The sequence below is a fragment of the Heloderma suspectum genome, chromosome 3 (genome assembly GCF_057233095.1).
Source record: "Heloderma suspectum isolate Gila_16-S chromosome 3, 16-S_ref, whole genome shotgun sequence".
In the NCBI taxonomy this organism is placed as follows: domain Eukaryota; kingdom Metazoa; phylum Chordata; class Lepidosauria; order Squamata; family Helodermatidae; genus Heloderma; species Heloderma suspectum.
The window spans coordinates 100,389,096-100,414,242 of NC_139460.1; the positions used below are offsets into that span (position 1 = coordinate 100,389,096).

A 25,147-nucleotide genomic window follows, 5' to 3' on the forward strand; every position below is an offset into this window, starting at 1 on the left:
TTAGAATTACAATTTACGTGTAATTGAAGATTTTGTATCTTGATATTAAACAGTGGGTGTTCCTTTACTATTCCCACATGTTTGTAGAGGGATTGTAGGATCCATTCCAAAACAAAGCAATTACTTTTTAATAAACATGTTGTAAGAATGGAACAACAGACATCCGTGTTTAAATATTACAGAGTTTTGTAATTATATTGCTTGGATTGTCTTAAAAAATATGAAATCGAAATACAGAGAAAGAACAATTCTAAGTGCATTCTACTTGTATTAAACTAGACAACCATATACATTAGGGGTGGGGGTACAACAGCTGTGACAAAAAACAACAACCCTGCCTTCTGAGCCAACAAAAACTGGCTTCTAAATAAATGTGAACAATCCAGACAATCTCAGACTCTTTTGACAAGGGCAAAATATTTTGGATTGCTATCACAAGATTATTAATAAATTGGCTACCCTGGCGGCTTTTTTTAACCAGTTTTGGAACGCACAACAGCCTTCACTGTCCAGGTACTAGATTCCAAACACGCTTAACTGAGCACAGAACTCCTTTATATAATGTGAATTGGCTATTTATTTATTTATTTATTTATTACATTTATATCCCGCCTTTTTTCCTCCAAGGAACTCAAGGTGGCGTACATAATCCTCCTCCTCCTCCATTTTATCCTCACAACAACAACCCTGTGCGGTAGGTTGGGCTGAGAGTATGTGACTGGCCCAAAGTCACCCAGTGAGCTTCCATGGCCGAGTGGGGACTAGAACCCGGATCTCCTGACTCTCAGTCCAGCACTCTAGCCACTACACCATGAGGTGGGCACAATCTTTTGAAATCTCCCAAGGCAAAACACATGAAACTCATTAACCAAAAATCTTGATTAAAAGAGATTTAATCAAAAAGATTAAAGCAAAAGAAGCCTTAATATAGAAAATAAAGGCAAGCTTTCTAGCAAGTTATTTCTCCAGTCTGTGGTGAAGAAGTTAAGAGTAAACAATTCAAATCACTCTTTAATGCCACTTCTATATTTTTACTACAAATTACTCAAATTGTTTCATTTTGTGATTACCTGAGGCTCCCAGGGCAAGCCAGTGACATCTGATAGGGTCAGATCTGAGCAAGAAGACTCCAGTCTAGGTAGAACAGTCATGTCTAAGCAGGCAAAGTTATGTCAGGTAAGTAGATCCAGTCAAAGTAAGTACATCAGGCACAGCAATCCAAGCAAAGGCAGAAGCCTTCTTGTGTAAAGAGCAGCTGCAATAGGACAATGGAGAGGTCAGAGTGAGCTTTGCTAGCTGGAACTCTCTCCTACTAGACCCATAGGTATATGTTGTCTCAGCAGCAAGCTAAAGCCAAATGAAGACTTACGTAGGCAGCCATGATCATGCTCTCTTAGCTCTCAAATCTTCTTCTCTGAGTTTGGTGCAATAGCACACAAGGCTTTCATTCTAACAGCAATTAACCCCAATGAAGGAGTCTTATATTCAGGTAGGCTGTGTAGCATTCCTGATTGGCTGGCTGAAAAACTGATACCAACTCCACCATGCACTTCTGACTTGAGGGAGAGCAGGAGCAATGGAGTGATGAATACTTTCTCCTAATCTCTTCCGCACTGTTGATGGATTTGGATCTTAGATGTTTCCACAAATATTTTGGCAAAGGGCTGTAAACTATTATTATGGAAATCCCCCAGGGGAAGCAAATATATAGAGGAGTTGCAGTTGGTTCATAGGCCTTATGTTAGGTAGGCCTCTCCTAGGTGGCACACACTAAAATGGAAGGGCTTTGAGGGCAGGAGGTGGAGAGATGAGCAGAGCCTCTGCTGGGTCTTGTACTTCATCCTCTGAGTGTCTTCCCTCTCACCCCGCCCCCTCCAATGCCAATGCATCCTTGACCTGGCTAGGATTTGTTACAAAATATTTCTTCGTCATTTAGACATATCAATGGCATTGTAATATGTTGCATAAATAAATGTGGGTAGAAATAAACTCTATAGCCCGATCCAGACAAATGTAAGCAATCTGGAGTTCCTTTGATTTTGATATGAGACCAAAGTGCATGCTTAACTCTCTCCTACTGAAGGCAACAGGGTTTCAAAAAGCTTACATTTGACTGCATTGCACTCTCTATCGCAGGGTGCTGGGTAGCTCTTGTGGTGCAAAAACTACTACTGGAAAAGATAAGAACATGCTGAAAATGCAGCTTAAAGATCTTAAATCTCTGTTCTGGAAAGTAATTATTTCTTTCAAGCTTGAGGGAAGAATGCATGAAAACATACAAGCACATATTTTAAACTTGGCAATTTCATTTTCTCTAAATTTATCCAGAAAATTCTTCTTTTATCTGTAGATTTTCCCCCCCTTCTTACTATAAATAAAAATGACTTTCACTGCCCTGCAGGGCTTCCCTAAAAAATGGGATAACAATAATTGCACATAGCTGCAAATGCTCACTGTCTGCACAGCACCACCTAAATCACCTTTATTTTCAGGTCCCTGTTGTAACAGGTATGATTACAGTCACTGAACACAGAAAGTAATGTTTTGATCTCTGCAGGGTGAACATTGGATACAAGGGAAAATAATAAAGCTATGGGCATGTGCACAATTAGCTGCTAATAGGACAACTAATATACTTCAGTGTTTATAAAGATAACCATGGGAGTGAACGAAATCAGTTTTCTGCCCATAAGTAATGCATAAAAATAAATAATAATTTATATTCCAAAGAGGTAGTTGTGTTTGTCTGTTTCAGCAAAAACAACAAAGAGTCTTGTGGCGCTTTAAAGAACAACACATTCATTCTTGGATAAGCTTTCATGGACACTGTCCACTTCATCAAATTAATGAAGTGTTAACCTAAAATTGGCAGATTTATATACACATGCTGGAGTGGGAATGGGGAGATGTAAACTGTGTTGCCAGAAGGAATTTAAATGCAAAAAGTACAAAAAGTGATAATTACCTTAATAGTTGCCATTCTCAAAACCTTGTTGGGTGAGCCAATTAAAACATATATAGTGTGATAAGACTATTACATGACCTAATAATGGCAGACACAATATTATGGGTACACCTGCTCATCTTTCAATGTGATATATGTCATCATTTGCCAACAATTCCCCACAGCATTCTACATAGGGCAAAACAGGCCAGTCTCTGTGCAAAAGAATAAATGGATACAAATTTGACATCAGGAATGGCAATATTAAGAGACCAGCGGGGAGAACATTTCAGCCTGCCAGGACACTCTGTCAATGACCTTAAGGTGTCCATTCTTAGGGCTCCTTCACACGGAGCGTTTATCCTGCTATTGAGATGGCTCAATCACAGACGTTTGCAGACTCTTTAGATGACACTGTCAACCTCCAAGTCGCCGCCTGCACTAAATGCCCTTTGTTCCGTTTTTAAATAGATTGCAGATAATAAGCTATCAAATTACCCTGTTGTGTCCCACTTGAGTTCCCTCTGTGAAAAGAGGAAAAGTGGCAAGAAGAGGAGCAAGATCAATGAACGATATGGAAGACTCAGATACAGGGAGAAGGACGGGGAAAGCGGGGGGGAAGGAGGAAGCACGTGAAAAAGGGAGTCGTTGTGATCCTGCATTTAAAACAGAAGCCGAAAGCCCCGTTTTAAATGTAGGATTTTAGGCTGGTGTAGAGATGCTCTGAACCAAAGGAATGTCAGAGACAGATATCAATTGAAATTGCTGACGTACAATTCATCAAGAGATTCAATTCTATTTCCTTTGGTCTGAATAAGGACAAAGGGTTTTTAAAAATTTACGCTGCGTATGTTCACCAGTGCAACGATATCTGTGTACCGAGGTCTTGGGTATGGCATCTGTTAAGGTAATTATCACTGTCTATACTTTTTGCAGTTTACAACAGTTTACATCTCGGTCTCCCTCCCACCCTCTCCCAGCATGTGTATTTAAATCTGTCAATTTGAGGCTAACACTTCATACATCTGATGAAGTGGACAGTGTCAACAAAAGTTTATGCCAGAATAAATGTGTTAGTCTTAAAGTTCTACAAGACTCTTTGTTTTTAATTTTAATAGTTTTTCATGGAAGTGTGTTTTGCATTTTTCTTTATGTTACTAGCACCCAAGCCCTAAACATTTACTTCAGTGTAAATCTATTTAATCTCAGTGGACTTAATTTGGCTACTACTGTTGCTGTTGAACAGCATCCGTGTATACTTGTCACTGTATTAAAACACATATGTCAGAAGTGGTATAGACAATTGTAAATAGATTTGCAAAGGTTAAAAATGTTAAGGTAGTCTTTATTTTTCTCGTTTCTCTAAGCTTAGTATTTGGGCAAGGGATTGGAAGGTGAAAATAACTGACTTCATGTCTTCCAGTCTTAGTGTGTTTTACAGTGTCTTTGGCCTTGTTCACACAAGACATCATTACAGTTTTGACTTCAATCCCACAAATACATAAAAGAGAAATAATATGATGCCCTGACAATAATGTTCTGAAGTAGATGATGTGATTATCTTTACAAGTAATTATAATTTCTAAGGCAACTCAGTTATTTTAGGAATATCTTAGCTAAATTACAGCTAAGCTAAACTTGAACAATGACGTTTATTTGTGATAGAATGTAGTAATTTGAGAGACAAAGATTGAAAATAAGCTAACCCTGTTATATATTACACTTCATATACACATGGTAGATATCTTGCTGAATATAATATATCTTACTTTGTCAACAGTGAGTTACTTTTTTGAGCATTTATAATTATTTTTGCTGCACAATAATATCTACAGCATTGTTTTGCAAAGATAAAATAAAGACTTAGATCTAAGTTACAGAGATGAACATCAGGGGAAGCATCTATCATGTTAATATGTTAATCACTATGCAAACACTATTTATCACAATACATTTAATTGACAGCAGACTGATTTTACAGAAAAAGATAAGAATGCAGACTAAAGGAATTTAAATGAAAATAAATTATGAAGAAAAAGTAATTAAATCACTTTCCCAAATTAGGTTGACCAATGGAAGAGAAGTTCATTTTCTTTTCTCAAATATACCAATGGCAGATGAATAGTAAATTAAAACAGGATTTCACTTTACAGTGTAATATATTCTGGTAATTTAGCAATAGCTCTGTTTCTCTTTAGTGATATCTGAATAGCTAAAATATTTTTTTAGTTTGTTACACTCTTATGAATCCAGTGATATTTGATTATTCAGACATTGAGGGAGGGGCCACAGCTCAATGGCAGATCACATGCTTTGCATTAAGAAGGTCCCTGGTTCAATCCTGGCATTTCCACTTGGAATGAGCAGGTAACAGGTGATGTAAAGGCTACTGCCTCATCCTGGAGACCAACTGCTAGTCAGAAGAGACAATACTGAGGTAGAGGAAAAATGGTCTGACCTGCTATGAGGCAGCTTCCTATGTTCCTATGAATTTGTGATGGGTGTGCATTTTTAACTTACAAATTGCAACTTTTATTTTTATGTGGATCATCCTTTTGTAAAATATAAAGCCTATTGATTTTTCAAATATAAACAGTAGTATACATAAGAAATACCACAATGCAAAAAAAAATCCAAGTCCCTATAACCCATCCCTCCCTAATATCCTCTTCCCCTATTATCAAGAAGAAATGAAAGAAAAATGAAACATTTTGTTTTGGTTGGGGTAGGTACAAAAACTTTAACTTGGTGTTCTTCATAAACAAATAATTTGCCACGTTGATTCCTTTCTTGGAAGGAAGGTCTAATAACTACAAATTCCAGTGATGTATTTCAGATCAAATAGTTCTTTAAAGGTGCAAGCCTATGCATGTTTAGACAGAAAAAAGTCATACAGCTCTTAGCATTCCCCAGCCAGGTTTGTCCTTGCTATGTTCTGACTAATAGTAGAATAAATGCTGACCCATGTCAGTCACTTCATTATACACTTGACCATATACAGGTACATCAAGAAGCATGTGTAGCTATTGCCTAATGAGCCTAATGGTAGATAAATGAGATAATTTTCACTAAGCAAGCACGAGAAAATGAGAAAGGAGATGAACTGGAGTTTTCCATTCATCAGCCATTATTTGTCAATATTGCTTAATAATCTAAGATGAAGTCTTTCTTTTTGTGAGTATTGATTTCATTTCATTCTGTTATCATCTATTTAATAAGTATTTTATGTGTATAGTATTGCATACCATAAGGAACAAGCTGGATGTCACAAGGGAACAACAGCAACTAGAGGGCTGGGGAGGGAACATGTTATATCACTGTTCCCACCACCACCTCCAACAGCCTCCTTTGTTGAAAGTTAAAGCTAGCAGTTGCTGATACTGTCTGCCTGATAAGGCCTGCAATATTCAAGAAAGATTGCAAATGAAACAGTAGTGGAACTTTTAGAATTAGGTGGTGGTATCCAATGCTGCTGCTGCACTCCAGCTCTTTCTGTTGTGCCAGTGGAACCCATTGCTAGCACAACAGGGAGTTAGTGCTTCCTAAAGTAACTGCAGAAATGAGCAGAAACTCTCTTTTCTGGATCAGGATAGGTCAGCAGAGCTTCCTTCTGTGAGCTCCACTGACCTACCTGTTCTAGGAAGAAGCGTTCCTGCTTGTTAGCTCCCCATTGCACTAGCAGTAGGTCCTGCTGCCATGCGGCCAGCATAAGATACTGTCCAAGATGTTTAAGAATGTTTAACTATTGCCTTATTTTACTGTGGAAGCCTATTTGAGAACTGTTTGCTTGAAAAGCGATATACCATTTTCTAAAAAAACCCAAAAACTTTATGAAACATATTCCAAAAGGATAAGCATCTTAGCCATATACGAAAAACAGCAAACAACATTGTGGTATTTTGAAAATTAACAAACACATTTTAGCATGACATTTCTTTACTGGAGCCTACTTCAGTAGATTCATTACTCTGAAAGTATCCTGGATGGGTCAGTTTCTAGCATCATTGTTGTTCAGTCGTTCAGTCGTGTCCGACTCTTCGTGACCCCATGGACCATAGCACGCCAGGCCTTCCTGTCCTGCGCTCTCTCCCGGAGTGTGCTCAAGTTCATATTCATTGCATCGGTGATGCTATCTAGCCATCTCATCCTCTGCCGTCCCCTTCTCCTTTTGCCTTCAGTCTTTCCCAGCATCAGGGTCTTTTCCAGGGAGTTTTCTCTTCGCATTAGGTGGCCAAAATATTTGAGCTTCAGCTTCAGTATCTGTCCTTCCAATGAGCACTCAGGGTTGATTTCCTTTAGGATTGACTGATTTGACCTCCTTGTTGTCCAGGGAACTCGTAAGAGTCTTCCCCAGCACCACAGTTCGAAAGCATCAGTTCTTCGGCGCTCAGCCTTCCTTATAGTCCAGCTCTCACAGCCATACATTGCTACTGGGAAAACCATTGCTTTGATTATACGAACCTTTGTCAGCAAGGTGATGTCTCTGCTTCTCACTATGCTGTCTTGGTTTGCCATAGCTTTCCTCCCAAGGAGCAAGCGTCTTTTAATTTCATGGCTACAGTCACCGTCTGCGGTGATCTTGGAGCCCAAGAAAATAAAATCTGTCACTGCTTCCATTTCTTCCCCTTCCATATGTCAGGAAGTGATGGGGCCAGATGCCATGATCTTAGTTTTTTTAATGTTGAGTTTCAAACCAGCTTTTGCACTCTCCTCTTTCACCCTCAACAAGAGGCTCTTTAGATCCTCTTCACTTTCTGCCATTCGGGTGGTATCATCTGCGTATCTGAGGTTGTTGATAATTCTCCCGGCAATCTTAATTCCCACCTGTGATTCATCCAACCCGGCATTTCTCATGATGTACTCTGCATACAAGTTAAATAAGCAGGGCGACAATATGCAGCCTTGTCATACTCCTTTCCCAATTTGGAACCAATCGGTTGTTCCATGTCTGGTTCTTACTGTTGCTTCTTGACCCTCGTACAGGTTCCTCAGGAGACAGGTAAGGTGGTCTGGTGCCCCCATCTCTTTCAGGATTTACCACAGTTTGTTGTGATCCACACAATCAAAAGCTTTAGTGTAGTCAATGAAGCAGAAATAGACGTTTTTCTGGAATTCTCTCGCTTTCTCCATGATCCAGCGAAAGTTGGCGATTTGATCTCTAGTTCCTCTGCCTCTTCGAAACCCAGCTTGTACTTCCGGTAGTTCTCGGTTCGCATACTGCTGAAGCCTAGCTTGTAGGATTTTGAGCATCACCTTGCTGGCATGTGAAATAAGTGCAATTGTACGGTAGTTTGAACACTCTTTGGTGTTGCCCTTCTTTGGGATTGGAATGTAAACCGACTTTTTCCAGTCCTGTGGCCACTGTTGAGTGTTCGAAATTTGTTGGCATGTTGAGGGCAGCACTTTAACAGCATCATCTTTTAGGATTTTAAATAGCTCAGCTGGAATACTGTCATCTCTGCTAGCTTTGTTGTTAGTAATGCTTCCTAAGGCCCACTTGACTTCACTCTCGAGGATGTCCGGCTCAAGTTCAGTGACCGCACTATCATGGCTATCAGGGACATTAAGATCTTTCCTGTATCATTCTTCTGTGTATTCTTTCCACCTCTTCTTAATCTCATCTGCTTCTCTTAGGTCCCTGCCTTCTTTGTCCTTTATCATGCCCGTCTTTGCACAAAACGTTCCCTTGATATCTCCGATTTTCTTGAAGAGATCTCTAGTCGTTCCCATTCTGTTGTTTTCCCCCATTTCTTTGCATTGTTCATTTAAGAAGGCCTTCTTGTCTCTTCTTGCTATTCTCTGGAACTCTGCATTCAGTTGGATATATCTTCCCCTTTCTCCCTTGCTTTTTGCTTCCCTTCTTTCCTCAGCTACTTGTAAAGCCTCATCAGACAGCCACTTTGCTTTCTTGCATTTCTTTTTCTTTGGGATGGATTGAGTTGCTGCCTTCTGAACAATGTTACGGACCTCCGTCCATAGTTCCTCAGGCACTCTGTCTATCAGGTCTAATCCCTGAAATCTATTCCTCACCTCCACTGTATATTCATCAGGGATATGATTTAGGTCATACCTGAATGGTTTAGTGGTTTTCCCTACGTTCTTCAATTTAAGCTGAAAGTTTGCAACAAGAAGCTCATGATCTGAGCCACAGTCAGCTCCAGGTCTTGTTTTTACTGACTGTATAGAGCTTGTCCATCTTTGGTTGCAAAGGACATAATCAATCTGATTTCGATATTGACCATCTGGTGATGTCCATGTGTAGACATATCCACAGCTGAGTGTCCTTTTGGCTTTGGCCCAGCTGCTTCACTCTTTCTGGCGCTACTTGGAAATTCCCTCTGCTCTTCCCCAGTAGTATATTGGACACCTTCCGACCTGAGGGGCTCATCTTCCGGCGTCATATCTTTTAGCCTTGTGATACGTTCCATGGTGTTTTCTTGGCAAGAATACTGGAGTGGGTTGCCATTTCCTTCTCCAGTGGACCACATTTTTTCAGAACTCTCTGCCATGACCTGTCCGTCTTGGGTGGCCCTGCATGGCATAGCTTATGGCTTCACTGAGTTACGCAAGCCCCTTTGCCATAACAAGGCAGTGATCCATGAAGGGGAGTTTCTAGCATTACTTCTTTATAATTTATAAAATGCCTAAACTTTTCTAGGCACTGTAACATTTTTAGGCACCCTGAAACTTACAATAAAGCTTTGACAAGTTAGCATGTTTACTTCATAAGATGACTTAAATGCTGGTGACTGGAAAGAATATTCTTACAATAAATATCTGGGCCTCAACTCAATAGCATTTTGCTGCAATGAAAGAAAGGCAAATGAAAGTACTTAGCCATATTTTTGATAAGAAATGTCTTGTGACTGAAAAGTAAGACTTCACATGGTAAAGGAAGACAAATGTAAAAAATAGATCTTCCTCATGTTATCTCTTAATTGATTATAGTGCAAATGTATGTCAGATGAGAATCACTTTTCTGAAGGCATCCCTGACTGAGAAACATTTACAGCAGAAGAATTCATGATGATCCTTTTAAAAACTTCTTTTCTGCATTTAAAATTTACTGTATTTCAGACAATTAGCACCTAAAAGCAATTAATTTTTTCCAGTGAATATGTGTAGGAGGGCACTTTCCACTTAATGATGAAAAGAATGCTATGCAATTACGTTCAGCTTAGGTAAGCAGAAGTAGTGCTGTGCTAAATTTTCATAGAATTCAAAAGTTACTGCCGGGGGGGGGGCGGGCGGGGGTAGTGCAGTAAAGTTTCTGCCAAAAGACAAGCCACCCTTCATAAAATAAATAATAATAAAATGCACCAAAATGTACATCGTAAGCATTTTACCATAGGAAATTGAGGGACTGGACTGTGCATTATACTGCAGATTGCCACCTTTAAAGTGGCAACTATCACTTTAAAGGAGGCAATCTACAGTGCCATCACCATTCCTCTTCTCTCCCAGAGGAAGAATTAGCTGTGCTGCAAATCACATCCTTCAAAGAACCATTTTGAAGAATTCAATCTGCAGCAGGCTCTAGGGCTGGAACGGGGAATGGTTTTTTCTGTTCAGGCATAATCTGTCCAGGGCCACATGCTGGCAGGGTGTGCATCACATGCTGGTGGTGGGCAGGACCAGAAGCAAAGGTGGCATCTGCTTTCCCTCTCTGCCAACCCCTTTTCTCTCCCTATCTGCCTTCATCCCTGCCCAGCAGGGTGCTAGGTAAGGGACAGATCACTTTTGCTAGATGTCTGAAATGATGCTTCAGAGGGCTTTTGAACCTAGGATGGGGGCCACCCCTGATGTAGGGGGAGGAATGTGGACTGCCCTGCAGATTGCCACTTTTAAATGGCATTTGCCAGTTTAAATGAGGTGAAAACTTTTATTTATTTATTTACAATATTTATATACTGCACCACATCAGAAGATTTCGGAGCGGTGAACAACAAGGTAAAAGAATAAAACACCAGGTTAAAAGAGTTAAAACATTTTTTTAAAAGATGAATCACAATAATGTCGAATTTAATAAACGGTGGCTGACGACGCAACGTCTTCAGGAGGCGTCGGAAGTTGAACACAAAGTTGGACTCCAACCAGGCCATGGGTCCATGTGGAACCACCAGAAACATGCCCTCTGATGACCTTAGTGACTGGGCAGGTTGGTAAAGAAGGAGGAACTCAGGTGTCCTGGTCCCAAGTTGTTTAGGGCTTTGTACGCTAGTAATAATACCTTAAACCTGGCCTGGTAGTGAATAGGCAGCCAGTGCAGTTCCCTAAGCAAAGGAGTTGCACGCTGAAAAGGGACAGCACCTCCCGATAACTGCCAAGCTGCTGCATTCTGCACTAGCTCCAGCTTCCAGACCAGCCTTAAGGGCAGCCCCACATAGAGCGCACTGCAGTAATACAGTGTTGAGGTTACTAATGCTGTACGACTCTGGTCAAGCTATCCCTATCCAGGAAAGGCCGTAGCTGGCGAACCAGCCAAAGCTAGTAAAAGGCACTCTGAGCTGCCATGGCCACTTGGGCCTCCAGCGACAGTGATGGATCTAGGAGTACCGCTTTTGCCTCTGTTTCAGCAATACTGAATCAACATGTCAGTATTGGGCCCAGGTTTAGATCAAGGTAACTTATAATATGTACTCCTGTGACATTCACTTATTCACTCATACATTTTTCCAAAAATAAAAATAAGTAAAATAAAATAAAATACAAATAGGCATATTTGAGATCCATTGGGAACACTAGTAGCAGTCTATGAATATGAAATGGTTTTGTGCTGGAAATTAAAAACTGTTACTGTTGATCTGTTGAAGAAACTGAATATTTTGGACAGCCTTGAGTATATTTTTATAGAAAGATGGAACAGAAATGCCCAAAGTAAATAAAATAATAAATTATCAATTGGATCCAGATGGATAGCAGAATCCTAAAGGATGGCTGTTCTCCACCCATCCAGTGCTCTGCCAGCAAGAGCTGTGCAGGGAAGGAGGAATGGCAGAGGCTTTACAGTCTTGCCATCCTCCTTTAAAAGTATTTTTATCTGTAAAAGCCTCTGAGCTTTTTTACCTTCCTGGGGACAGGGCAGAGCCGGGAATGGAGAGGCTTTAGGATCCTGCGGCTCCTGGCCACTCTGCCTCCCTCCTTTCCCTGCCTGTCAGCACATCCCCTTTCCATCCTCCTCATCCTCTTCCAAGGTTGCTATTGTGACCTTCAAAAGATGAGCCCCCACAGACCATTCTGCAGCAGCTGTGAGGACTGGAAGGGGAAAATCCATGATTGGATATCTTCCTCCATGCTCGTAACTCTAACTATGGGCATAGAGGAGATCCACAGCATCCTATGGCACCCCAGACACTGTCTAGGGGCCATTGGATTGCTCCGTAAATTAGTTGCACTTAATTCCCATTAAAGTAATGACTAATTTTTCACATTGCTTTCAGTGGGGCATCAGTGAAACTAACTTAGTCTGGATCGAACACATCATATTTCCATTTGACTTACTGTATTCCAATGCAGGACTTAAATCTCACAGTTCCGAGATTAGTAGAAAAATACTTTCAGATCAAAAATGGCATTACTATGAGAAGTCTTTCTGAAACAAAAGTTTACCTTGACTATGGTATCGGTTTCAAAGTTAATAATAGGCATGTGTGGCTAGAGAGGTGGGAGCAATGAAAAGAAACATGGAGTTCAGACAAAATTGTGAAGCTGCCAATGTAGGGATGTACAAAAGTCACTTACCTTTGCAGAGCTTGGATTCGTGGGGGGGGAGGCGCTCCGTCCCTCCCCCCGGAATCCTCCCTGGGCCGGCTCCACGGAGCCGCTGGTCAGGGCCATCCGCAGCCGGAGTTCCAGCTGTGGATGGGCTGCTGCGGACGCAAATGGCGGCCGCCGTAGAAGCCGCCATTTGCGTCTTGCGAAGCTGCTGTGATAGGCTACGTAAGTATTTACGTAGCCTATCACGGCTAGCCAAAAAAAAAAAAAATACAGCGTACACAAATGGCGGCAGCTACAGCGGCCGCCATTTGCATTCCCTATTTTTAGCCGTTTTAGCCTACATAAATATTTACGTAGGCTATTATGGTGAAAAACAAGGGGAACGCAAATAGCGTAGTGGACACCATTTGTGTTCCTCCCCCCACCCCGTTTTAGCCTACGTAAATATTTACGTAGGCTATTACGGCGAAAAAAACGGAATGCAAATAGCACCCACTATGCTATTTGTGTTCCCCTTGTTTTCACCGTAATAGCCTACGTAAATATTTACGTAGGCTAAAATGGCTAAAAATAGGGAACACAAATGGTGGCCGCCATAGCCGCCGCCATTTGCATACGCCTTTTTTTTTTTTTTGGCATATACTTTGGTAAATACTTACTTAGCCTATCATGGCCTCCGCAGGGATGCAAAAGGCATCCCTGCATTAGCCGTGATAGGCTACGTAAGTATTTACATAGCCTATCACGGCTATGATGAAGAAGTGAATCGCGGCCTTTCGTGGGTTGGGAGGGCAGGGGCTTCGTTCCGCCACGGATTTCGGGGGGCCGAATGCACTGGAATTGCACCGGCGGAATTCTCTGACATCCCTATGCCAATGTCGTCTTCCCCCAAAGAGCTAAAAAGCCAGGAAAATTATATAATCCCTGACTATTTTTGTATTTTCCTGACCATACTTCAGGGACAGACTCATACAGAAACCATAAGAGTTTGCTGTGATACACTCTCCATGCTTTAGTTTTGATGGATACCAGCTGGGAAACAGGAGGGCAGAGAAATTCAGATCCCTCTACTCTCCGGTCCTATCTACCCAGAGATGCTTTCTGAGGTGATACCGTTTAAAAACGGATTTTCATGATTTTAGATTTGCTCCTCCCGTGGGACACGTTGCCAGCTAATGCGACATATGCCTGGGGAAAATCGCTGCCGCAGGGCAAATGTCAGGAGAAAATGCATTATTTCTTTAATTATCTCTCCTTCCAGTTTGCCAAGGTTGACCCAGCCAGGTCCAAGCCCCAAAGTGCCATGGCACACCTTAGAAATGGCACCCATCCACAATCATCAGAATGTGTGGCTCCTGGTTGCCACTAATGACCTCCGCTGCCCAGCCTTGCTTGCCAAGAGATCAGCCTCACACTGGGAAGGGGCTGCAAGCCCTGATATCATCCAGCCCAAACTCTCAGGGCGGGATGTCTGTGTGTGTGGGCGTGCGTGCCTGTGTGTGTGTGTGTGTGTGTGTGTGTGGGTGTGTGAGAGAGAGAGAGAGAGAGAGAGAATTAGGAGACTTCAGGAGAAGGCACTCCCCAACTGCCGCTCCAGCGATCACAATATAGCTGATCAGCACAGAGGAGCCACATTAAAACTTAAAAGAGCATCTCCATTGTTCCTTCCCACCCTGCTGTCGGTGCCCAAACTCCACAGCAAGAAGCAAACCACCTCTCTCTGTTGGCAGCGAGATAAGTGGCCGATAAGAGCCTGACAGGGGTGCTTCCTTCCTTTTTTAAAAGTGATTAAAAAATTATGTGCAGGTCCGCAGCACTGGATAAGCGGAGATTTAAATTAAAAGGCAACGCAATTCCCAATCCCCCAACCTTCTCTCCCTTCCCGTGCTGAGTAAGTGCAATTGAAGTCAATGTGATTTACTTCTGATTTGACATGTTTATCCGGGCTGTTTTCAGCTGGTTGTTTATTGAGGCCATTAATCTTATGCAAATATGTGTACCTCCACAGAAGGGGAGATTTAAAAGAAAGAAAAGTCATCAACATGCTGACTTTCTCAGGAGTAAGGCCCATTTAGGAAAAAATAAATATGATCAGTGGGGGGTGAAGCCAACTCCTCTCCTCAGGTCCACCCTTTGCTGATGCAACTTTCCCGGCTTCCTTGCAGTGCTTCTCCCTCCAGCCTTCTTCCTCACAGCGCAGCTCCCCCTAGCCGCTGCTGAATCCAACATCATGCTGAGGTCACACAGACTCCCAAACTGTACTGAAGCCAGAGTAATGGGAAAAATTGTCACAAAATGTCTTTGCAAAAATGTGTTTTTTATGGTATGAAAACCTAGGCTTGATGCAGATTGGAGGTTATGTCCTGTGTCACACCAGAGCCCTGGAGTAAATCCTCCATGTAGATCCACCTTTTGTCTTCTCAGTAGTAAATGAGAGGTGGTCATAATCAGAGCTTAGATGGAAACTGACGGCTCTTTCCTTCAAACTCCTTAAGAAAGGAGAGATGCAACTGGAGCAATCCAGTTAATCCAGGGCTAAAGCAAGATCATGGCAGTTTCCTTTGGCTGTGAAGTTTATTGCTTGAGAAACTAGGGAGAGGGTAGAGTTCAGGATTCCTCAGTTCTCCCTGCTGTCACACCCCTTTGGCATTCTTGCCTCTCCAATGATTTCCATGACAGCACAGCAACTGAGGAGTCATGTGTTTCTTGTAGGATGGGGGAGCCACACAGTCTGACACTTATGACAGTCGCAGTAGCTTTCTTATGAGTAGATCTACATTTAACCAGCCTGGGAGTCATCATATATGCCTTTCCCATTAATGTACCACATAGTTGTGAGATCAGGAGGCAGTCATATAGGGTGATGTCATGGTCAGGTATCAGGCAGAGAAACCTGAGGACTCATAGTGGACAACTACCGTTATTATTTACAACAAGACTGTGGCTTGTCTAGGCAGAGGAAAACAGAAAGGTTTAACAAAACAGACAGAGGCAATTACAATCCTTCCTGAAGGTGTATATCTATCTCACATAAATTAAGAACGTAAGAGCCATGCTGAATCAGAGCAAAGTCCAGCATTCTGTTCCCACAGCTGCCATCCAAATGCTTATGGGAAGCCAACAAACAGGATATGAATGCAGTTACATCCTCCTGCTTGTGCTCCTCAGTAACTGTACTGAGAGGCATCCTGCCAGTCATTATTGCCATCATGACTAATAGCCATTGATAGCCTTATCCACCATTAATTTTAAATCCCCTTTTAAAGCTGTCTAAGTTGGTGGCCATCACTATATCTTCTGGTAACAAATTCTATATCTTAACTATGCACTGTGTGAAAGTACTTCTTAGGAAGTTAAGGATTAATGATTTCAGCCTTTGTATGAGTGACTGACTGGGGTGAAGGTTCTTAGTTATTTTGTTTGGAATGAATGTCATGAACAATAATGAGGAATTCTTGTCTCTCTTGGGAATATAGAAAGTTGCCTGGCAGCTTTCCTGTGGATGAGAAGAGCCTTCCATAGAATTCTCCATCTTCAAGCTATCCAAAGGGGCTGACCCAGTTGTACCAACTGTGTACCCAGTTATACACAGAGTAGCCATTCATTACCCAATCTTTATTTAGATTCCAGTGGTTCATTCTTCCATGTTTTCATGGCCTATGGAAAGTTTGATACATATTAGTTATTGCATTATTTAAATGTTATGTGGTCCCTTAGGGAATATTAAACTGTGTCAAGGGAAGGGGGGAACCAATGAGAGAAGGAAACATTAACTTGTTCTAAATGCACTAATCAAGAGTAATGGCCCATTACTTGGAAAGAAAATATACACTGACGTTTAAGATTGGAAATCTTAAAATACTTGAGAAAATACGAGAGAAAATAAATACTAGAAGATGTTATAACATCAGATACTGTTCTTTTTGGAAATGCTGCACATTTTTTGAAAAATGAAAAATGTCAGGCAAACATCAAGGGCAACTTTTTATTGACAACAGAGAGCTGAAGGATGAAGTAGTCTTTTGCGATGATTTAGAATGCTGTTTAACTGGACACATACAAACCTAATTCATTTTTCACATCTCCACCAATGAAATTATTTAGTTGAATCCTAATGGTGAACACCTTGCTGTACAATTGTCTACTGTCAATTTTTTTTTTCAGTACAGTTTTGTCTGCTGTCAAAGTATGACTGACTGGATAAAAAAATGAAGATGGAGAGTTACAGGGTAGCTAATGGCCCAACGGAAAAGGAATACTTGCAAAAGTTTGGAACAAACTACAAAAGGAATAAAGCATGGTAGAGATAACTGTTTCAGTAACTCATAAAGGATTGCATCATATTGGTAATTCCTCCCTTAAAAAAAACCCTCATGAATTAGCTTCATCTGTCATTCCTCTTTCCTTTTAACCTAAATTAAAAGCTCTGTATGCCTTCACTCTTAAGTAAGTAAATCCCTCTAATAATGCCACGTGGTTCAGGTACAAGAGTGGTAGAAAAGAGACCTGAGGATTAAATGTTTATCCTTGCAACATTGCCTGGGTCAGCTCTTGATTAGAGAGGCCCTACTCCACCTATAGATGGGCTTTACTTTTTCTGTCAGCTGCTTGCTCTCCCAGCTATAAGCTTACCTGGGGGCAAGCAGAGGCTGAATCTCAAAATTTTCCCAGCAGTTTAACTGTTCTGCAGTTCTCTTGGGTGATGCTACATTGGTTGCTCTGGGGGAAATAAAAATGGGGACTATCTTTCCAGCCACTCCTACTGCCACCATAAGCCTGCAGCCAAGGGATCAGGTAGGCAGATGTGCCAAACAGTAGCACTGGTGGACCCTGTCAGCTGCTCAAGGATCATAGGTGCTGCCACTGACCTTGGACTAGGGATGTACGAATTGTGTACCTTCTGTGCCGCTTGACTCCGCGGTTTGCATCCAGTGCTCCGTTCCGCTGTTCACAAGCCCCTGGAATTCTCCTCTTTTTTTTCTGCTCCGAAAATTACATAGATAAATCCGTACTGACAAACATAATTCCTGTGCCCAGCCGTCTCCGTGAGTCTGCATAACTTCTGTAAGAATCGCTATTTTTCGTAAATATTTACGTATTTTTTCCCCTGCCCTGACATGCAGTAATTACTTTCAGCCAAAACACTTCCTCTTCCTTGTAGGGGCTTCCCAAAAGAAGGCTGTCTTAGGTGTGCCAGAGAGATAAACTATTTGTTTAAAGCAACGCTGTTTTAAAGAAAGACAAAACCTTTTAAAATGACCACGCCGGTCCTGGAGCTTAGCAGGGAGAATAATACATTGTGCAGTGCTCTAGGACCTTTTTCTTTCTTTAAAACAGCACTGCTTTAAACAAATAGTTTATCTCTCAGGCACACCTAAGACAGCCTTCTTTCAGGAAGCCCCTAGGAAGAGGAAGTGTTTTGGCTGAAAGTAAGCTCCCCAATGGAGAAGGAGGATTTCAATTTAAAAAGAACACCCACAAACAAGGTGGTAATCACAGTTCATTAAAAAAAAACCTTACATATTTATTATCATAATATTACTATACTGCGTTTTTATTTATGAAAATTCCGTGACTCCTTGCGAATGGCAACAGAAAAGCTGCATGACTGCTGGCTCCGCAGGACCTCATGGTGCCGTTCCGCAGAGGATTCCGTGGCACAGACTGAAGGTAATTCGATCCCATTTCAGTCCGTGGCAGAATTCTCTGACATCCCTACCTTGGACATTGCAGAAAGAAAATATCACATACTAAGGACTGTACTCAGGCTGTGGTATACGGTGTGTAAAAGGTTAAAAGGAGATTGGCTATAGCCACCACTCCTCCTATGACTCAGTGGGCGGGACTTATGTTTTGAGTTCTTCCTGTTCAGTTCAGTTCTGTATGTGTGATCCTCAGGGCCAGTCCTGTTCGTTATTTGTTCCTGTTCTCTAGGAGTCTGCTGTAGTGCAGGGTGAACAGGGAGGTGTGCAGTAGTAGTTGCACAAGGGACCTACATAACAGGTATCACACAGATTATCTAGTTGCCTTTTAAAAGTATTTCTTTTCAGAATCTATCTGCACATACTTGATTAAAAAAAATTGCGGAGGCCCTTGCAGGATGCTGGTGAGCAACCGTTTTTTGGCCCTAAGGAGCTGCCATAGGGGAGCATGGTTCTTTCAGCAGAAATCTTGAAAGGAAGAGCTGAAGAGATTCTGACAGGGTTTTCCAAGGATATTCAGAGGGGGAATTGAGAGAGGAAAGAGAAACTGAGAAAACTACAGGAAGAGGGAGGGATTAAAGAGAAATCCAGAGAAGGCAGTGGAGGAGAGAGCAGCAGCTCCACAGCCAGAGAGACTGAGGCTGAGGCCTAAAGCTGAATCCCAGCTGAGTAGCCAGAGACAGGTCTGAGGGACTCTAATTGCTCATATGAGGAAAACTAATTTATTGGACTCCATCTACTCCTATTACTTTGTCTGGATACTTCCCTTGAATTGCATATTTGTATGAGTTGTTCCTTTTGCTTCCTCCCCTCCCCCTTCCTTGGTTAAATAAATCCCAGTTCTTTTCCCTATCATATTAAGTTGCATACTGGGTTTCTCCCTAAGTCCTTTCTGGAAAAGTGGAGGCACCACACACTCGTTTGCTGGTAGGGAATTTAAGGTTACAGTCATTAGATATAAATAGAGAAGAATGACCCAAGAATATACTACCTCAATACAAGTTTTCTATTACTATTTCTTAAATATTTTTCTCAGTACTTTAATAAGGGATCTAATCAAAAGGCAATCCTATAAAATGTTTAAAATTTAAGGTGAAGACTTGTGGAATACTTAAATACTGTACTGTTGGGATCTACTGTTTTAAAGAATGTCATGTGAGAGAACAAGAAGAGAAGGGGAAGGAATGAACGTGGACTGCCCGGGCATAGAAAGGTTTCATAGCTATGAATTATTTGTTAAGTACATTTTTGTAGTAAACCTTGTTGGACCTCAGCCTTCTGTGCCTCAGTTGCCTGACACAACATAGTGAAAAATATGCTGTAATTGCAGTACCATGCATTCTGTGGTAGACTTTGGAACACAAGGCTGGGTTGCCGAATTTCAAGCCTTGTTTATGAAATTAACAACAGTGTCCGCAGTCTACTATTAAATAATGTAAATGTTTCTGACGTATGTGTTGGAGGAATCTACTTTCTTGGTTTTGTGTGTGACAGAGTTCCGAAGCATGATTTGATTAATGCAAAATCTGTTGCTAACTGTTTTCCAACAATCCCTGTCTCTGAATCAACATAAAACAGAGCACCAAGGCAGAGTTGTTCAGATGATCTTACAGGAGAACATACATTTTATTTTATTTTTTGTTTAAAAATGACTTATAAAACATGTCTGCAGTCCAGTCCATCCCTATTCTAAAGTATCTCCCAGTAAGTTTGGTGGGGTTTACTCTCAAGTAGTAAGTGTGCATAGGACTGCAGGTGCTAATTCTGATCACTGGACAGTCCTGTGTTTTTCTTCCTTTATAGTAGCATCCCAGGCCCTAATGTGAACTGTCTTTACATCTCCTCTCTTTTGACTAGCTTGATAGAACTGCCCAGTCTTGGGTCTGGATTTTGAGGTTCTTACTAATGTCATGAATGGCAATGGCTGCTCCAAGTCTATGTGGTGTGTATACATGGCCGTTCCACGAACCACCTCAGTACTCTAAAAAGGTCCTGTAGATGGCCCATAGGCATAGCTTAAGGAGATGTCCCTTAGCAATGATAAATTCCTTCTCTTTCCTATCAATAACAGCGTGAAAATGCTCACCTCCTAATGCTGTCAAGTAATAAAAGTAACAAAAAGTAAATCATATTAGCATAAAACTAAATTACTTCCAGTAAGATGGAACTCATGAATCTCGAAAACAAAACAAAAATCACAAAAATATCCAACCCCTTTAGCTAAAAGAATGCTGCAGAAAAGCATTGTAAAGACTCTCCTCTGGCCCCAGTAATCTCTGCAAGGTCAGCTGCTGCATGTGGAATGGTTTATTTTAAAGTGTTTGTTATTTCTTGTATGAATGTTATTTTTACTATATCCTATAACATTGGGTCACCGAGATCTTCATGGATGACTGGATATATCACTATTCATTTTATTACTTTTATGCTATACTACTTTTATTTTGTTTGTTTTTAATAATCTCTCTCTTTTCCTACTGCTGTTTTGCTGAACTATTCCCATTACTACTCCAAAGAAAAAGCTAATCTACAGGGTGTATACAGCTTCCCAGGGAGCCTTCAGACTTAGAGTTTTTATTGCTCATAGTAGAGTTAATCTACACTGCATATTTTTATTTTTCAGGAAATTGAAGCAGCCGTGAAAGCTAAACAGCCGGATGTGGAAGGGATTTTGTCTAAAGGGCGTCATTTATACAAGGAAAAACCAGCCACTCAACCAGTAACGGTAATGAAGCAACCATAGTAATATCCATTACTGCATAATGGGCTATGCTTCCCCTGTTGCACACTTGTCCTTGATGTGATCTATTTGAAATCCAGAAAAGAGCTTTGAGTCTGTCTGAGATACTACAGAGATATAAATGTTATGCTTTCAGCTGGAACTATTTATACATGGCTTATAGCTGAGCATTTGTCTGACTTTGAGGTTCTTCCACCTGATCAAAAAGTAGTTCCATTCAAAACAAGAGCCATAATTGTACCATCTGACCAGAGAGGATACGAAAAGCTACACCCATATTGTGTGAATAGTGTGTGAGGTGGGTGGGAAAGATAGGGAGGAAGCTGGGCGAGGTAACCATTTGGTAAGTTGGTCATCTATATTGTCTTGCCAACTGGTGAGAACAATCTTACCAATTCTGTGCTTCCCTGGATTTCTGATCGGATGCGCTACAGATGTGTGGTAGGCTTTTCTTCACTTCTTTGCAGGACAATATAGATGACCAGCTTATGAGGTGGTTACATGAAAACCATGGCACTATTCTTCTTGGCAAACAGTGTTTGTTTTCACCCATTTCTTCCTATCCCTCTTTTTTTAGGTGATTTAGGGTGCAATCGTATGGAGATAGTTGGCAGCCTCTGAAGTCAGAGGCTGCTGAGTATCCAGTGCAGGGCAGCCAGAGCACTGAGGCTTGGGCTATCTTGCATTTTCGCTAGACAGGTGATTTCACCTGTTTAGTCGCAGTGCTTCCGAGGGGGAGGCAAGGAGGCTGAGGCGAGCATAGGAAGTTGTGTAATGCAGCTTCCCCGGTCTCTTCCCCTTCCCACCCACAGGAGTGCCCTGTTTTCCCCATCTCTGTGCTCCATTTCTGACCATGGAGACGTAACCAGAACCGCACTGGCTACGAGGGAGATAGGGGAGCGCGGTTTCTGGGCTTCAAGGCTGGAGTACTCTTTCTGACGTCAGATCCCAGAACCTGAACAATCCTATGTCCTCCATACACTGACTAGGGGGCATAGGGTTGCTCTCTTATTTATTTATTTGTTTGTTTGTTTGTTTGTTTATTACATTTCTATACTGCCTATCAGCTGAAGCTGATATGGTCTCATTTCCTTGAAAATGGGAATCCAGAATTAAGATGATGGCTGACTTACACCACATCATTTTGTGTGGAGTGATTAATGTAAAAGATGAGTTCTCTACAAAGTAGTTGGAATAAGCCACCTGTAACATCAACATCTCAATTCAGCTAGAAATTAAGTTGTGGAGAACCAGCATTCACATATCAAAAATTTACAATCAGGTGCTTGACTTGTTTTTTTATGTAGCCAGATTTTTAAAAAATAAATTGGTATAATATTAAATTTATCAAAGGATATTATAAGAATGTATTGGTTAAATCAGATTTCTGTTGCAGCTACCTATTTCAGAACTGAGGCAAATTGAGTACCCCCATTTAAATCTGCATCAGGACTTCATAGATTGGTGGGTGTCAGGGTTCTGCCATTAACCTGGACCCCCTGAACAACTCCTTAAGGATCTCTTGCCTCCTTAAGAGTCCCACCATCCTTATTTTACCTTCCCCTTTCCAATAACGTTGTGTTTACCTTCCTCTTTCCAATAATGTAGGGTTTAGGCGGTAGGCGTGGGGTGATTAACACTCTACACACAGGATTTACCACAACAGTTTACTGGTAAATTAAAGCAAGCAAATCACAACTAAAGGTTGTGATTGTGATTTGTGATTGGCACCCAATAGACCTGGGTGATACAAAATGCATTAAGAGAAAATAAAAGTTGCAAAATGCAAGTTCCTGTACTGTACCTGTACTTAGACTTCTCCAAGCTGCTTCTTCCTGCTCCCTCTTCAGGCTCTGGTTTTCTCAACTCTCCCTACTGGCTGTCTTTAGGGGTGTGCGAAACACTTACCCCATTCCGGCCGGCAGTCCGTGGTGGTGGGGGAGGCGATCCGTCCCTCCCTCCCAGAATCCTCCCTGGCTGGTTCTGCTCCACGGCAAGGCTGCAGAGCTGCTGGCCGCAGCCAAACTTCTGGCCGCTGCCGGGCTGCAGCTGCAAATGGCGGCCGCTATGCCGGCCGCCATTTGCATCCCTGCCAAGCCATGATAGGCTACGTAAGTATCTACGTAGCCAATCACGGCAAAGGGCAGAGACACAAATGGCGTCCCCTATGCCGGACGCCATTTACAGCTGCAGCCCGGCAGCAGACGGAAGTCCGGCTGTGGATGGCCCCGGCCAGCAGTGCCATGGACTTGCGGCGGAGTGGAACTGGCCGGCGAGGTTTCCAGGGGGAGGGACGGATCGCCTCCCCCCCCCAGCAGACCCTGGAGCAGACTGGTAAGTGGGGTTCGTACACCTGTACTTGTTACTGAACTAATTGCCCCTCCCAACTGCTGTTAGTTTCATTTGTGAACTAAAATACACAGGCCACCTCCACCACCGGGGAAGAGGCGGGCCTGCTGCTGCTGGGCCTGCTGCTGCTGGGCCTGCTGCCGCCACCGCCGCCACCACCACCAGGCCTTCTGCTTGGCAGACCGCCAGTCCCTGCAGGACCAGGCCCCCATGTACCAAACCAGCTGTCCTACTCCACCTGCCCTCCCTGGAGGGGCTACATAAGCTGGCTGGCTGAGGTGGCCTGGAAGAGCCAGGGCCTGCAGGAGAGGCCACCACCATCACCGGGGAAGAGGCGTGCCTGCTGCTGCTGGGCCTGCGGCGGCGGCTGCTGCTGCTGCCGCCACCACCACCACCGCCACCACCACCACCACCACCTGGCCTTCCCTGTGGACTCCGGCCTGGCATTATTTTTAAGGAGATTTTTAATTGTTTTGTGTGTGTGTGTGTGTGTGTTTTCTTTTTCCTGGGGGATTTTGTTGTGGTTTTAGGGGTGGGTAGCCTGCCTGATAGGCGGGAGCGAGGGGGCATGTGTCCACCTGATGGAGGCAGTGGGGGGAGTGTTGGGGGCCAGAACATACCGAGGCTGGGCGGCAGGCGCTGGCGGAGCGCTAGGGGCAGGCCATGCCAGTAAGGGGAACAAGGGAGAGATGTGTAGTATCTGTCCCCTACTCCGGGCCTGTCCAGAGCCAAAGGATGGCTGGGGGAGGCGTGACCCCATCTTCTGGACTTCGTTTGCTGCTCTGCAATGCCAGGTTTGTTACCCAGAAAACCTCCCTCATCCATGACATGATCCTGGATGAGGGTGCAGACCTGGCATGTATTACAGAGACCTGGCTGGCCGAGGCTGCTGCTCCAACCCTTGCAGCCATGTGTCCAGTTGGATTTTCGTATGCACAGCAGCCGAGGGCTGGGGATCAGGGAGGGGGAGTGGCTGTTATCTACTGAGAGTCCTTGGTCTTCACCAGACCCCCTCTCCGGGAGACCAAGGTTGCTGAGTGCATGTACTGGAGGTTGGGCCCGAAGGGCAGTCTGGGGATTCTGCTCGTGTACCGTCCACCCCGCTGCACGACTGACTCCCTGGCCGAGGTGCTTGAGGTGGTCTCTGATGTGCGTGTACAGTCCTCTAACTTACTGGTGTTGGGGGACTTCAACGTACATTCAGAGGCCATCCTCACAGGAGCACCTCGGGACTTCATGGAGACCATGGCCTCCTGGGAGCTGCACCATATTCTGACTGGGCCCACCCATGTAGCCGGTCATGCACTAGACCTTGTGTTTGTTTCTGGAGAAGTGGGGAGTGATCTGGAAGTCGGGGGTATATCCACCACCCCCTTGTCATGGTCAGATCACTATCTGGTGACGTTGGACATCTCGGTTCCACAACCCCTCTGCAGGGGTGGAGGACCCATTAAAATGGTCCGCCCCAGGCGTCTTATGGATCCAAATGGATTCCTGAACGCACTTGGGGATTCTTTGGGGCATGCCAACGGCCACTCGGTCGAGACCCTGGTGGGTGGCTGGAATGCCGCAATCACTGGGGCATTAGATCAGGTGGCTCCAAAACGCCCTCTCCCCCTGAACAGGGCTCGGACTGCACCATGGTTCAATCCGCGGTTACGAGCTCTGAAACAGGAGGTGAGACGGCTAGAGCGC

General features: G+C 43.0%; 1 protein-coding gene across 1 annotated transcript in view; it reads left to right on the forward strand.

Annotated features, from left to right (window-relative positions):
- Positions 1–25,147, forward strand: part of DMD (dystrophin) — a 1,907,270-nt gene that overhangs the window by 1,288,207 nt on the left and 593,916 nt on the right. Inside the window, exon 48 of the mRNA XM_084843968.1 lies at positions 20,987–21,088. Within this exon, the coding sequence (XP_084700094.1) occupies positions 20,987–21,088 (102 nt within the window). The remainder of the gene's footprint in view (positions 1–20,986; positions 21,089–25,147) is intronic.